Below are 15,294 nucleotides of genomic sequence, written 5' to 3'. Positions count from 1 at the left end.
TCTAATTGGCACTGGTACGTCTCAAGATGGTTCCCGGATGTTTGCGAGTTCGGCATCTACTTATTTAAAGGTCCACAATCTTCATGAGGTGGGACGTGACTGGGGCTGGAGCAACCTCAGGATGCCTCGGGATGGGGAGAGAAAGAGAAGCAGTGGAGAGGAATTAGCGTAGCTGCTGTTCATGATATTAACAGCACAAGTTGATAATGTGCATGTGATCAGATGTTCTGGAGCACAAGGATATGATATGTGATGTGTGTTATGTGAAGGCTTTGCTAAAAAGATACGTTTTTAATCTGCACTTAAACTGGGAGAGTGTGTCTGAGCCCCGAACACTGTCAGGAAGACTATTCCAAAGTTTAAATATCGTCGTTATTAGGTCAGTTTTCCTCGAATAAAATGTCGGCGGATGTTAGTTTGCACCACTATAGTCTAAATAAAGCATTTAATAAGAACAACAAATATTTACCCACTCAATCAACATGACAGATGAACTAAGTTCATTGCTTTAGCCAAGTCATGCAGCATAACCAAATATTAACATAATTACTGCACATAAGCACACAGTTCGATTAAAATTGTCTAAAAATACTAAGGAGGACAAAGTGTATAAAAAAAACAAAACATTTTGATAGAAACAAGACAATATTGTGCTCCACAGATTCATTAGTCTACTTGCTGACTAATTCTGTTGTTGGTTAGAGTAGCCCATGATTGCTGGAAATATAGTAAAACACTTTTTTTTGCTTTCTTGAATTTAATAAGACATAAATACAGCTTGTAATATTCACAAATGTAGTGACTCGTGTTCCAAAATGACTCTCTGAAAGCCCAGCATCATCTCTGCTTGCTGAAAAAGCTGAGGAAGGCTCAGTTCTCACCATCCATTCTCACAACGTTCTACAGAAACCCCATCCTAAGCATCCTAAGCAGCTGCATCACTCCCTGTTTTGGAAATTGCAAGTGATAGTGAAGACGGCTGAGAAGATCATCAGGGCCTCTATTTCCGTTATCGTTTACATTTACACCGCACTCTGCATCTATAAAGACACTAGCATTGTGGCTGATCACACACACTCCTCACACACACTCTTCAATCTCCTGCCGTGTGGAAAAAGATACTGAATTCTATTCTTGCCCTCACATCCAGACTGTGTAAGAGTTTCTTCCTGCAGGCTATTTGACTATTAATACAAAAGGGACTGGACTGACACAAAACACACACACACACACACACACACACACACACACACACACACACACAGTAATAGGGGAATGTTGTTTTGTTTCACTGTGTACTTTACTGTATGGTTGGAATGAAAATAAAATAAAAGTTGACTTGACTTGACTTAAAGCACTGACACCTTACACTCCTTCCATAAATGTAAAATAAATATATCCTCAGAGAAATCTTCACCACATCAACGACCTGTCTGGGTTAAAGAACACCACATTTATTATCAGTTATGTAGATCGTTCGCCATACATGTGATTTTAATGTTGCTATAGAAACTACTGGCACTTTTGTAAGACCTGCTGACACTTAATCAACACCTTTTGACTATTCAGGCTGGGCAGACATGTGGTATAGGAATATGCAAGGTAGGGAATGTGTTATAGGGTAGAGTTGCCAAAAATGTTCATGTCTATTTAATATTTTTGTAATTTTATATATTGTAGGTTCCTGCCACCTGGAGCTACTCAGCAACAAGAGAGAAAAAACGATGTTCTTTTCAGCTAATGCCTTTGAGAAGAACTGCAGTGTCGATAAAAAGGTGGGTTTGATGTTAAAATAAATAAATAAAAGTCTCCAACTGACTATTATTAACTCCATAAACAATGACTAACAGTGCGGACTGACCTGCAGCATGAAGATTCTAGCAAGTGAGAGTTTAAAGCACTGAAGACTGTGTGTTACAGTTAGAAGATAAGTTACAGAAACCAGCTGACATTTGTTATGATTAATGCTGATACCAGCCTTATGGAACTAAATGGATCTGCAGAGATTCACTCCAAACAATATTTAGATTGAGCTCAAACTACAGCTAAGCATAACTAATATAACTAAACATGTTTTATCGTAAGACAATAATATACAGCTATAAGGTTGTTGATTTTTTGCTGTTGCGTAACTGCATTGTTAAAATATCGATTACAAATAAATTGTTACACAATGCTATTGCATGTGTGGGCAAAAGCAAAACCTGGCCAACTAGTTGCACATGCCTGACAAGTATCGGCAATTCAGCTGAAGTATCTGCAAAACTAGAACCTTATGTTTCCTTGAAAACTTTTGGTGGGCATATCAGGAGTGTCACCTTCTAATATTATGATGGTAGACAGACAGACAGACAGACAGACAGACAGACAGACAGACATATCTATCTATAGATAGATAGATAGATAGATAGATAGATAGATAGATAGATAGATAGATAGATAGATAGATAGATAAATACTCTGTTGAATCGGACCACACGGACCAGCCTTCTTTCCCCACGTGCATCAATGAGCCTCGGCTGCCCATGACCCTGTCGCCGGTTCACCACTGTTCCTTCCTTGGAGCACTTTTGATAGATGATGACCAGTGCAGACCAGGAACATCCCACAAGAGTTGCAGTTTTGGAGATGATCTGACCCAGTCGTCTAGCCGTCTCAATTTGGTCCTTGTCAAACTCACTCAAATCCTTACGTTTGCCCATTTTTCCTGCTTTTAACACATCAACCTTGAGGACAAAATGTTTACTTGCTGCCTAATAAATCCCACCCACTAACAGGTGCTATGATAAAGAGATAATCAGTGTTATTCACTTCACCTCTCATAATGTTCTAAGGTCATAATGTCATGGCTGATCAGTGTATACACCACATATCTAGTGTAAGGCTAAACCAAGTAAAAGTACATTTTGTTTTCATATAAGTGGTAATAAATGGAAAATGTCATAAATAGGTTGAAGAAAATGTTACCTGATAAATTGTTTGTTTTTCCCTCTTCTAACACAAAAAGGCTGGATTTTATTAAACAAAACCTCTAGTACAGAACAAATTATTACATAATGTAAAAGGTTTATGAGCAGAAAATGTTTGCAACATCAAGATTAATCAGCGTTACCTCAGTTTATAGTTACAAGTGTAGCTTAAATTTGTATAACAGAGTAGATCAGTTTACATCACATGCAGTCACATGCAGTGACAATTCATACCTGAAGGGATTTCATTGTTTAAACATTCCCTTTCCTTTAAGTTCTTGCAAAGAAAATGTTACTAATATGTTATGTCGCCCATCATACATACTAAATATGAAAATACATAAAAGAAAAAACAAATAAGCTCCCAAGTGCAGATTTACTGATTTTATTACAAAAGACCGGACTCATCATGTCCTTTATATAACCCCTATACAGATGCATTGAGAAGAGCTAATATCGCAGGTAGTTATCCTTTTTAAAAAGAATTCTCAGTAACCTATTTGAAATGAAAAACATCTCAGGGCCGTGCCATGCTCCTGTGGTTCTAATTGGATGCCATGATGGTGGTAATGACTTCTCAGATTGGACAAAATACATTCCATACAGAAAAGTAAGCATTGGCATTCTTTTTGTGTTTCTTGGAACTTTCAAACTTTCAAGCATTCACCATCTCGCCATTGAAACTTTCTCAGTCATGGTCAAAGTAACAGCTTGTGTCTAAAATGAAGCGATAAATGAATTTCTACTGCAGAGGCTTTGGTGGGTGTTCCAAATGTAACTTTTTCAGGGGGTTAACACACATCGAGCGCAGCTGATAATATACATTTAAAAGTTTCACTGATTAGATTTTTCCATATCTAACTGCAACAGACTCGTGTCTTTTCGTTTGCTTTAATAACACTGTATTGGCTGCCAGCTTCTGTGGAGAGAAACAGGATTAACTGACTGGGGTGAGCGAGCTAGCTAGAGTTTAAAGATATCAATGTGATGCTGATAAAGTAAGGGAAGTTTATAGGCTAATCTGGTGAATAAGATACAAGAAGACATGATGTCATTTTTCTATATTGTTATCAGGTTCTAACATAAATGATAAATCAGACAAATGACTGATTGTAAATACCACCACTGCTTTTACAGTCATGTGGTCTCCGAATGGATTACATTATAGTTTAGAAAAATGTGTTGAATTTATCAATCCAATTGTACAGTTAATGATGCAGATTTATTTAACAAACACTAAAAATGTGAAAAATGGCAAAATGTATGTACACAACTGACTGTCACGATGTGGTTTAAGTCTGACAATGGCCATTTCCATGAAGTCCATAAAGACATGGTTTGCCAAAGTTTGAGTAGAAGAACTGGCATGGCCTGCACAGATTCCTGATCTTAACCTTCACTCAGGATCAACCAGAACACTGACTGAACCAAAGGCCATTTCCTCACTAGCTCACTAATTTGGATATTTGGTGCCTCCCAGATGAGGATGGGTTTCCTTTTGAGTCTGGTTCCTCTCAAAGTTTATTCCTCATAACATCTCAGGGAATTTTTCTTTGCCACAGTCACCACTGGCTCGCTCATTATGGATAAACTTACAATTACAAGGAACAAGCTCATACTGTCTGTTCTTTAATTACCGTTTTGTCTCTGTAATTCTACTTTGAGACAATATCCATTGTTAAAAGCACTATACAAATAAAAATGAATTTTTTTTTTTTTTTTTTTTTTGATAAATTGCTCAATTAGTCTTTTTCAGCCTTCAACATAAGACTGCAAAGCTAAACCATGTCAATCTTGAACCCAGCGTCAACTGAAATGAAGCAAATTGGGGTATTTAAAGGGCAGTTTGAGAGCATTCATGTTGAACAAATGGCTCCTGAACAGTTTCTTGGCTGGAGATTAACAAATAGCTTATATGTTTCAGTGAGTACCTCTGAAGCATTTTGAAAGCATTACAGTATTTCCTCTATGGTCAAAGATCTGGTCAAAACAAACAGTGAGTGCCAAGTAGCTTTTAACGAAAGCTTGTGATGCCTTTTACGCCAATTTCTCGCCCAGTTGGGTGACAGAATAGGTGTTTAAAGGCAATCCAAAACAACGCCCCTCTAAACTTCACACAAAACACATTGCTATTAACTAAAATGTACCGATGTCATACTGAATGTGGTTTTTACGTAAACAATACTTAAAATTACATAAAAAATACATTTTTTGGTTAGTAAAGCAAACAACTGCTCATGACTGTTGTAAAATAAGGGATAATAGGAACTAACGTGTCTAATAGACGCATTAACATTAAACATACCGAAACATTAAACAAACCGAAATATACCACAGGATGACAATTTTTCTATATACTTTCCAAATATTATGAAGGTTTAAAAATAATTTCCTAGTAGAGAAAAGTGTGTTTAATGTCCAGCTGTTTGATTTAAATTTTGACATTTTGGGTGCCAATATTTTTGGTATGAACTGTAGCAAATTTCCCTTCGTTCCAGGCAACAATTAAATGTAACAGTTTAGATTATTTTTTTATTTTCATAACCCTGTTCTATAAACTCTGTTCAAAAATAATGACACCCATTACATGTTTGACAGCTCATCATCAATATTACACATCTGTCGGCAATACAAATGCAATGTATAAAGTAAAATGCAAAATTTATGACTGGTTCCCATTTATATAACTTTTTCAACGTTTACGAGACATCACATGTGCTGAAGAACAAAAAACACACATTTCAACCTGCTTCTTCAGGAAAATATTCAAAACACTTTGTATCATTTTCATGTGGTTCGATGAATTTGATGTAATTAGTTTTCACATCAGTGTCTTTTTTTCTCTTCTGAGAACTAACAGTTATGGTCAATTTGTAGGACATTGGGGCATGTTTGTCTTCTTCACACTGTGTCAATTCATCTAAGACCTACAAATATGACACATAGTCCTCAGTTTACACTGTCCCTTAAATTTAACATGTTCAGTTTGCCAAAGACAAAGGGACACACTGTAAATCTTGATAATCTACTCGAAGCGTAAGTAGTTTTGTGGAATAAAATTAAACTACACTGATCCCAGAATGGTACTTTGACAATAGCCAGACATGCAGCTGTAAGATAATAGTATCACAATTAAACTAAACTCACTATCTGGTGGACAAAACACAAAGTGATACTTCTGTGTCTGCTTGACCTCATTGGTTGAAACAACTAGGTTTGACCTTCGTTTTTCACTACTTGTGATTTTGTTCTATAATCTCCTCCACATGGCTGTCCAGAAAAGAATATCCACCGACACTGCTCCTGATCAATCGTTCAGTCAGATTACATCAGTGGAAACACATTTGAACCCGAGACAGCATTGTCTTTGCCGGAGTTCAGTGGAGTGGAGAGTGTTAGTTTTTTTTAAAGAGCAGTTTGTGTGCATTCATGTGGCATAAGTGGCTATTGAGCCGTTCCTACATTAACCAAATGATTGTGCAAACCGCATTCTGGCTACATTTCAATATGTCTACATTTCTACACAAATGTCTAAGAGATGTTTTAGAAGCATCTATCAACCTTTAATTATAGTTTAAAAAAATATTAAGATTAATTTACATGCATGGACTATTAGTCAGTACACTATTGCTATATATTACAGGCTTCAAATTTTCATTTTGATCCCTGTCTTGCACTTTTTATGCACTTTTTAACATTTGTTTATGTTTCCCCTGCTTCTTCTACTTCTTTTGGCTGCTCCCTTTAGGGGTCGCCACAGCGGATCATCCGTCTCTATACCACTCTGTCCTCTACATCTGCCTTTTTGAAACCAACTACCTGCATGTTTTCTTTCAGCCAACAGTAGCCCAATTCCCACCGGTACCCTGTTGGCTAGCAATACCTGTGGCGGTCGTTGTTAACCCGGGCCTCGACCGATCCGGTATGAATTTTTAATTCGTGATCTGCAGATTTGATTTGGTACACGTTTTACGCTGGATGCCCTTCCTAACGCAACCCTCCCCATTTATCCGGGCACGGGACCGGCACTAAGAGTACACTGGCTTGTGCAACTCTAATGGCTGTGTTTATGTGTTTCCCCTGCTCTAACACACTTATTTCAACTCATGAAAATCTATTAAGTAGATGATTGGTTAAATCAGGGGTAGTTAAAGCAAGGAAAACTACAGAATCCAGGACAACGAGGTCTCCAAGACCAGGATGGGGAATGAGGGTGATATTTTTGCAGCTCTATTTGACCCATTACACAAAATTAAAGGATAGTATTCTGCAGAAAATGTTTTTTATTTTTTTTAACATAACCTAGTGGTCTAGTGGTAAGGATGCGGCGCTCTCACCGCTGCGGCTCGGGTTCGATCCCCGGTCAGGGAACCAACCCCAGCCATTAGGGTTGCACAAGCCTTAGTGCCGGTCCCAAGCCCGGATAAATGGGGAGGGTTGCGTTAGGAAGGGCATCCAGCATAAAAACATGTGCCAAATCAAACATGCGGATGGTCCGCTGTGGCGACCACTAATGGGAAAAGCCGAAAGAAAGTTTTAACATAACCTATAAGGAAGATCTATTTGTTAGAAAGAACATGTGATGATTTAGGTTCTACACTACACCTGGGGATAATCCAGCGCCCATGAGTACATAGATTCTGCTTTTACAGGCTAAAAGGGGACAAGAATTTAACAAACCTTTTGTGGGCTGTTTTGGGGTTGGAACATGCAATATTTCTTGTATTTCCACATTCTTTTCATGCAAAAGTACAAATAGCGGGGCAAAAATCAAGTTCTAACCAAAAAAAAGGTGTTTGGGCTGTAAAACTATTTACTTCTGAGTCACTGGTTGTACGACTGATGAAAATTCTTTTGGGCAGAACATAAAGAGATCATCTCAGTTACTCTGCTGGAAAGCTAATAAATGTGGGAAAGAGTAAAAGCCAGGAAATGACTTGCATTTTCACTGTGGTGAAGCTTTGTTGATGTGAACTCCTATCTTTTTAGCCCTCATCGTCTCGGGTCAAAACACCGAGCTGGCCTCTCTCTTCCACAATTGCTCAAAGGAGCCTTTAACAAACTTTGCTTTGTTTGCTGAAATCTGAAAGCTCTGAGCACCTGTACAGTGGAGTTCAGTTGGAAGCTGGTGGGAGTAGATATAATATAAGATCTGAAGAAAAAATCACACAAAATCAGGTTGAGCCAGTGATGAGGGAATGATGTTGGGTTGTAAATAGCATGTGCTGTGGCATGTGAGACTAGATTGAGGTCCAGGCAGATATGTGCTCAGACTGCATTGGAGACAAGCTGTGACTACTGACTAAAGGGTGAAAATGACTTTCTGAAAATGTGTTGGAAGTGAGAAGTGAGAACGGCAGCTTCAGCCAGCCACATAGACTGGCCATTTTTCTTTTGACCACAGCCCACTGAATAGTTGTTTTAAATAATTGTTTTATATATATATATATATACTCGAGTCAAAAACCTAAAAGTTTGGACCCAATTGTAGATTGCCCTCAGCAGTGCTCTTGATCTAATTTTCCTCAGTCTTAATCTTATGTTTCTTTCTTAACTTTCCTAAATTGTAAATGCTCACTTAAACAATTACATTTGAATAAAAACTGATTGTTTTATCTAAAGGCTACATAAATACATCAAATCTAAAAAAGAAATGTGCAACAATACCATCTTTATTGGAAACAAAATTAAACTATACCCCTTTAACAAAATACATTTGATGCAATAAAAATAGATTTAAGACGAAATTTTATACTTTCATTCACTGGTTTTGATGGTCGGGGGAGGGGGGTGAGTGGTCTGGGAGGGAGAAAGTGAAGTAGGAAAAGAGCAGAAAAAAAGACTGGAGGGGGGGCGGCAATGGAAAGAGAGTAAGAGAAAGGGGCCCTACTGACCTCACTCAAAAACAGGGAAGGAGAGAGGGAGTGAGAAAGAGTGAGAGAGAGAGAGAGAGAGAGAGAGAGAGAGAGAGAGAGAGAGAGAGAGGGAGAAGAAACTTCTGACTCTTGGAAAAGTCTAACCACCAGATAATTCATCCAAACCAACCTGGAGAAACAAGACAAATCAGATCTACTCAGTAAATGATGCATATAAATGAAAACATTAATGGTATAAATGTTGGGCTTTATTATGATTGAAAAAATGTTTTTTTTAATGAAATTACATACTCATAAAAATAGATTTAATAGATTTTAACAGTAGATAACAATAGATAGATAACAGTAAGAGCATTGCGAGGTTATTTTCCATACCCTGCCACAGCAGGAGGAATAACTTGACTTTAAAGAAATCTACCTGAATAGAACACACAATCACTGGCCTTCAGTAATCTGTTCTTAGGATCATCATATTCTTTAAATGAAAACATGTGATCAGATTTGTTTCTTATCATGTTATCAGCGTAAGTCACTTTTATTGCATTATGGAAAGTATAGAGAACACAATTCCTAGAAAGAAAATGGAAAAATGGATAGCGTCTTGAAAATGACCGAAGCCGCATTAACCCTGACGAGCACGATTATGACCGCAACATCCTTGTCTTTCATTATATAATGAAGAGAACCTATTGTTTTCTCGAAAACTGAAAAGGTAACGGAGTAGGCTTTCAGGAAATGGCCTTAGAAGATGTTATCAGGAAGTTTCACAAAGATTAAACAGGACACTGTATATAAAAGTACAAAATCTCATGAGGAAAGATTCGAAACATGAGACGGCTCTGGCAACTTTCTAGGTCATTAAAGGTCAAATTACAGGGTTATTACAGGTCGTTTAAATGTTTAAATGGGTTTAAATGCCATTCTCTGCGAGAAAAGAACAGAGTAGAACCCAAATTAACTTGGAAACTCCTTCACACCCCAGACCTCATTCACAACATGTTCTTACTGAACATCCTTTCAACCCACCAAACTGTTTGAGTTTATAGTATACAGCTGTAGTACAGTAATAATAGTGTATTATCCCACTCGACAGTCTCACCCATTAAGAAGATTACGGTTCCTCTTTGTCTTATCCTTGCACCCATCCTCTCTTTCTTGCTGGTCTGATAAAACTGGTTAATACACCTTTATTCCTAACAGCCTTTTACATTTACTGGAGTTTTATTTATTTATTTATTTTCAATCCTCGTTTTCTGTTACTGTATGTAGAGTCACATGGATCTGCATAGGTTATCTCTGGGTTCTTCAGTTTCCTTCCATCTCTGGAAAACTTGTTGGTAAGCATCTCTATAATAGTGACTCTAAATCACGCCTAAGTGTGAAGGAGTGTGTGAATGCGTATGCATGATGTCACGTGATAGACTAAAGGGCCCTCTGTGGTATTCCCACTTAACACACAGGCTTCAGATCCACTCCAACCCTGAAAATAATCAAGTTGTGACTGAAGATGAATTGATGAACTAATGTTTGACTTTATTTGCTTATATTGTTGGATTAAGACTACATGTGTCATGGATGGTCGATATCAAAATTAATAAATTATAAAACAGAGTTAAAATGACAATAGAACAAAGAAAAAGGATTGTGGTGCCAAAGAAGAAAAATTTTTTATTCAGCAGAAATGAAATCAGTATACAATAATTATATTCGATGTTCTGCAACCAGGTGTAACATCTTTTTGTTGTGGAACTATTGTCTCAGCGTCCGCCAATATCTCTGAATATCTAGCTTATTTTTAATTTAATAAAATAATGGTGGCAAAACCCATCCATCACTATTCTTTGTGGTTTATTCAGTGGTGGACAGTAACAAATTAAAAGTAAATCGTTACTGTACTTAAGTAGCTTTTCGTGTATTTGTACTTTTCTTGAAGTATTTCCATTTGGGGAGACTTTTACTTTAACTTCTCTACATTTCAGAGTCAAATATCTTCCTTTTTACTCAAATACATTTTGCCAAATCAGTCGTTCTGTTTTATTTATTAGGATAAAAACTTAACGGTCAAACACGCAGCAAACAACCAATCAGGGTCGAGGGTGCACTCTGTTTTAAACTCGTTTTGATTGGCGCTCGGTGGTGTCTAATTATTACCAACATACAGTTCAGCATCAGTTCAACAGCAAGCAGAATATTTTAAAAGGAAGAAAATCCAGACTCGTCTTTTTCCAGACTTGACAGTAGTCGAAAATAATGTTTTGTGCTTGTCATTTTAAGAAATATCAATCAGTGTTTGACTCATTAATATCATTTTTATTAATAAATTGCTGTGCTAAGAGCTGATATGGCAAAAGTACACACATCCCTCACTCCAGTAGAAGTACAGACACTCATGTTTTCATGGTGTGGTAAAAGTTGATGAACTGACTAAATTTTTCACTCAAGTTTGAGTAAAGAAGTTTGGGTTTTTGTCATGTACGCAAGTAAACAATTAGCCATTACTACTACCTGTTTTATTATTAACAATAATATTAACAATGACAATGACAACAAAGAGGTTCATGGGCTGAAAACAATGAGATGAAAAAATATTGATCATGTCACCAAATTGATTAAAACTAAAGTAACAAGCCGGATTTTAAAATGCTAGAAGTAGATAGTACACGTGTTTGTGTTAAAAATTAAATGAATGAAAGTAGAACGTCCAAAAAACAAAAAGTTTTGATACCAGAAAAATCTACTTATGCACAGTAACAAAGTATTTGTACTTCATTACTTCCCATTTCTGGCTATGAGTAACATTAGAGTCTTTTTACATAAACTGAGATGATTAAGCAAAGAGTCAAAAAATGATAATAAGACATTATAGACATAATAAATCATAGTATTTTAAATACTTAAGTACATTTGAAGGCAAATTATTAAAATTTTTTTGTACTTTTACTCATGTGAAAGTTTAAAGGGAGCACTTTTACTGGAGTCATATTTTACCGAGTGTATCTCTACGTCACCTCAAGTACATCATTTCATCTACCACTGGATTTATTCATGGTCCATGCTGTGACCTGTTCATCACTTTGAAGCACGGGAACCACCTCAAGCTTTTATATGCTCTACAGATTTATTTAATACTCTCGACAAATCATCTCCTTGAAAGCAAAGAGCCGGTGCAAGAAGTTCAGAGGAGGTGCGGTGCATATACCGATTTGTAATACATGTTAGAAACACATAATAATGAAAGATGTTTACATGGGAAGTGCTTCCACAGCAATAAGGGTATAAAACAGAGTTCTCTTTATCTCAGGCATGGGGTGATGTATGCAAATATAGAGCACTTCCTTGACTAGTTGACTTCCCCATTTGTCTCCTGTGGAACTGGTCTGTATATTAGACATAGGGTTTGGTTTCCTGATATCACCAAGTGACAGAGAGAAAGAGCAGGAAATCTGTAAAGACTGCTTGAAGATCTCTCCTTGAAGACGCTACTCACTGCTGTAGTCTCCACCCTGAACAAGCTTCGCTCTCGTGCTTGTGTTAACAGAAATCTCGCGAGATCTTCTCGCATCATGGTTTGGATCCCGCCCCTGAAGCGATGCCCTACTGCAGACAGTGTGTGTGTGAGTGTGTGTGTGTGTATATAGCTGCGAAAAGAGGCGCTGAAACGAGAGGAGGAGTTGCGGCAAGGTCGCTCCAGCATCACATGTGAACTAGCTAGAGCTCTCACTAACACACACCTAGCCACCATCATAACCATCATAACGGACCTCCTCCTGCATCTCAGCCTGACTTTCTAATCGCCCTGGAGCTCGGCTGGTCTCGACCTGAAAGCCGATGCCTCGTGTGACCGGTCATCTCTATTTGCATCCGCGTGTGTGAAGTCGCAGACGCCCTGTCTGAAGATCCGTCAAGCGGAAACCCAACAAGTCTTTTTTTTATTCTTCCGTCTTGTTTTGGGTTCGCAGCGTGCGAGACCTGAAGCCAAGAGCAGCGTGGTGGCATCACCGCATTTTTTTTCGCCGGGCCCGTTAACGTCAGAGAGCGACTCGCGCTTTCCAGGTTGGCCATGTCTGAGCTTTCCAGCCCGTCTCAGGCGCCGGCAGGAGCCCCGCACCAGGACACCGACTTCCTCTGTTTGAGCGGCGACAAAGCACCGGCCGGTCCGACCCCGAGTCAGAGTCGCTTTCAGGTCGACCTGGTGGCCGAGGCGGCTGGGAGCGATCAAACCAGCGCCTCTTCTCCTAAGGATGAGGAGGAGAAGGATGAGGAGAAGGGCGGCAGGGTGCCGAGCGCGGCGGCGGTGGAGGAGGAGGCGAAAGGCCGCTTCCGCGTGGTGAACTTCGCGGACGCGAGCGCGGCCACGAGTCCGGACGCGGCGCCCGGCGACGGCCTGCAGAACGGCGACACGGCGCTGAGCGAGGGCAGCGTGCACTCCTCCACCGGCCAGCAGCACTACCACTACGACACGCACACCAACACCTACTACCTGCGCACGTTCGGCCACAACACCATCGACGCCGTGCCCAAGATCGACTTCTACCGTCAGACTGCGGCACCCCTGGGCGAGAAGCTCATCCGACCCACCCTGTCTGAACTGCACGATGAGCTGGATAAGGTAAGACATGACTCTGGAGACTCCTCGAACATCTCACTGAAGAGGGCAGGGTACGAGCCGACCTTGTAAGTATAGTCTAGAGATGCACGGTTGCCAGATTGCACTGACTTAACTTAGCATTTGGATAAAATACGTGAACTGTTTTACAACAACCAATCTGGCAACCTAAATACATTTTTACATTATATGTAGCAAAATGTTTTTCGACACCAAACCATTACAGCGTAACTGTTGCCATTCCCACAAAGTTTACACATTTTCCATTACTGGAATAAAAATGCTTGAAGCAGTTCCAGTGCACAGACCGAGCTCCATGATGACATGGTTGATCATGGTTGGAGTGAAGAACAGGAGTGTCCTGCTCAGATTAAACTGGATATAAATCCTCATAGCCACACTCCAAAAAAGTGGAAAGTGGTGGTTTTAGATGTTACAACACTGGGATAAAATACTTGAATGGGATGTTTAGAGTAAAGGGGATTTTTACTTCTCACATGTACATTACATCACGGTGATATTCTTTGCTCGCACAAGCGAGCGTTGTTAGAAAGTTGGGGTCAGTGCTCAAGGTCAGCCAAGACCCCTGGAGCACAGAGGGTTAAAGACCTTGCCCAAGAGGCCAAGAGTGGCAGATTGGTGATACTAGGGCTTAAACCTCCAACCATCCAATCAGTAACCCAAAGCCTTAACCACTATGCTACTTTCCAGTTATGGTGTTGACCGCCAAGTGTCCACAAACTTTTGACCATCCAGTGTAAATTGAGATTGCTTTATTGGCATTGTGATTTCCAACTTTTGACAAATTATGAAGAAAACAAATGAAACAATGGTAATTAATTTTCTGAAACTATAAATACACTAAAAAATAAAACGTATAAAAGCCTATACATCTGATGGGTATTTACACTTTTTTGTTTTGTTTTTGTTTCGTCACATGGTATTAATTTGAGAGTTGTTGAGAGAATGATGTTTAGTAAAAATAATTTTGCTCATAATTTGAAGTTTTCTCGTTTGAGTTGATTTTCCTTTAACCATACATGTAATATTTATTTTATTTGTGAAAAAAGTATAAAAAAAAAAGATTTAAGGGGAGCTCTTTGTATCGACTGTGGGTGCAGAATCAGTTCCACTAGAATGAGACATAAAAAAATATATAACAGTCTCATATTTCACGTCATTCAGACTCGTTATGAAATCTTCGGTTTCGTTTGTGGATTTTCAATGCCTTCAAGTTGTAAAGTCCTCGTCCCTGATGAACAAGCTGCATATATTTTGGCACCTATTTTTTTTTCCATTTCAGTTGTAGTGTATCTTGTATGACTTAACACAATGCCAGGGGCATATGATTTATTATTAATATTATTATTTTTTTTAACAAAACCACTTAGAAGTCTGGCATGCAAAGCATGTGCCTGATTTTCTGAATCCCCACATGCAGCGTTGTTGCACGCAGGCGTGAAATTTAAAGACATCTTGTCAGTAATTAGCTTGCTTACCTTTTTACTAGGCACTGGGATTTATTTGCACAGTAATAAAGGATAAAAAGTTCATTTGAGAGCTTCGTAAGTGCACTGGGCTGAGTGCGAATGACATAAGTATTAGAAGTTCATCTACACTTGCGCTTGTTGCTTTATGCAGCTTGTAAGCTGGCAGATTTAATAGGTTTAAAGAGAGAACATACGTCCCATTGTTTGAATATTAGTGCTCTGGTTCTTGTTTTAGTTTTGTAAGCGTGCCAGTTTAGGATTTTAGATTGTCGAATGCTTTTTGGAAGGTAAAAGTAATGACCGAAAGTCATGCAATGTTGACATTCCAGTTGAAGTTTTGTTTTTTGCGGTTG

The 15,294-nt window shown here is 38.7% G+C and overlaps 1 protein-coding gene across 3 annotated transcripts in view; it reads left to right on the top strand.

Annotated features, from left to right (window-relative positions):
* The first annotated feature begins 11,792 nt into the window (after positions 1-11,792).
* slc12a2 (solute carrier family 12 member 2) overlaps positions 11,793-15,294 on the top strand; it is a 58,720-nt gene continuing 55,218 nt past the window's right edge. For 2 of the 3 annotated variants that reach the window (XM_046861889.1, XM_046861888.1), the window contains exon 1: positions 11,793-13,454. In XM_046861889.1, the coding sequence (XP_046717845.1) occupies positions 12,906-13,454 (549 nt within the window). In that variant the 5' untranslated portion in view covers positions 11,793-12,905. The remainder of the gene's footprint in view (positions 13,455-15,294) is intronic. The other variant, XM_046861887.1, reaches the window with a different exon arrangement.

The sequence above is a fragment of the Silurus meridionalis genome, chromosome 11 (genome assembly GCF_014805685.1).
Source record: "Silurus meridionalis isolate SWU-2019-XX chromosome 11, ASM1480568v1, whole genome shotgun sequence".
Taxonomy (NCBI): domain Eukaryota; kingdom Metazoa; phylum Chordata; class Actinopteri; order Siluriformes; family Siluridae; genus Silurus; species Silurus meridionalis.
This window is presented reverse-complemented; position numbering and strand designations above follow the sequence as displayed.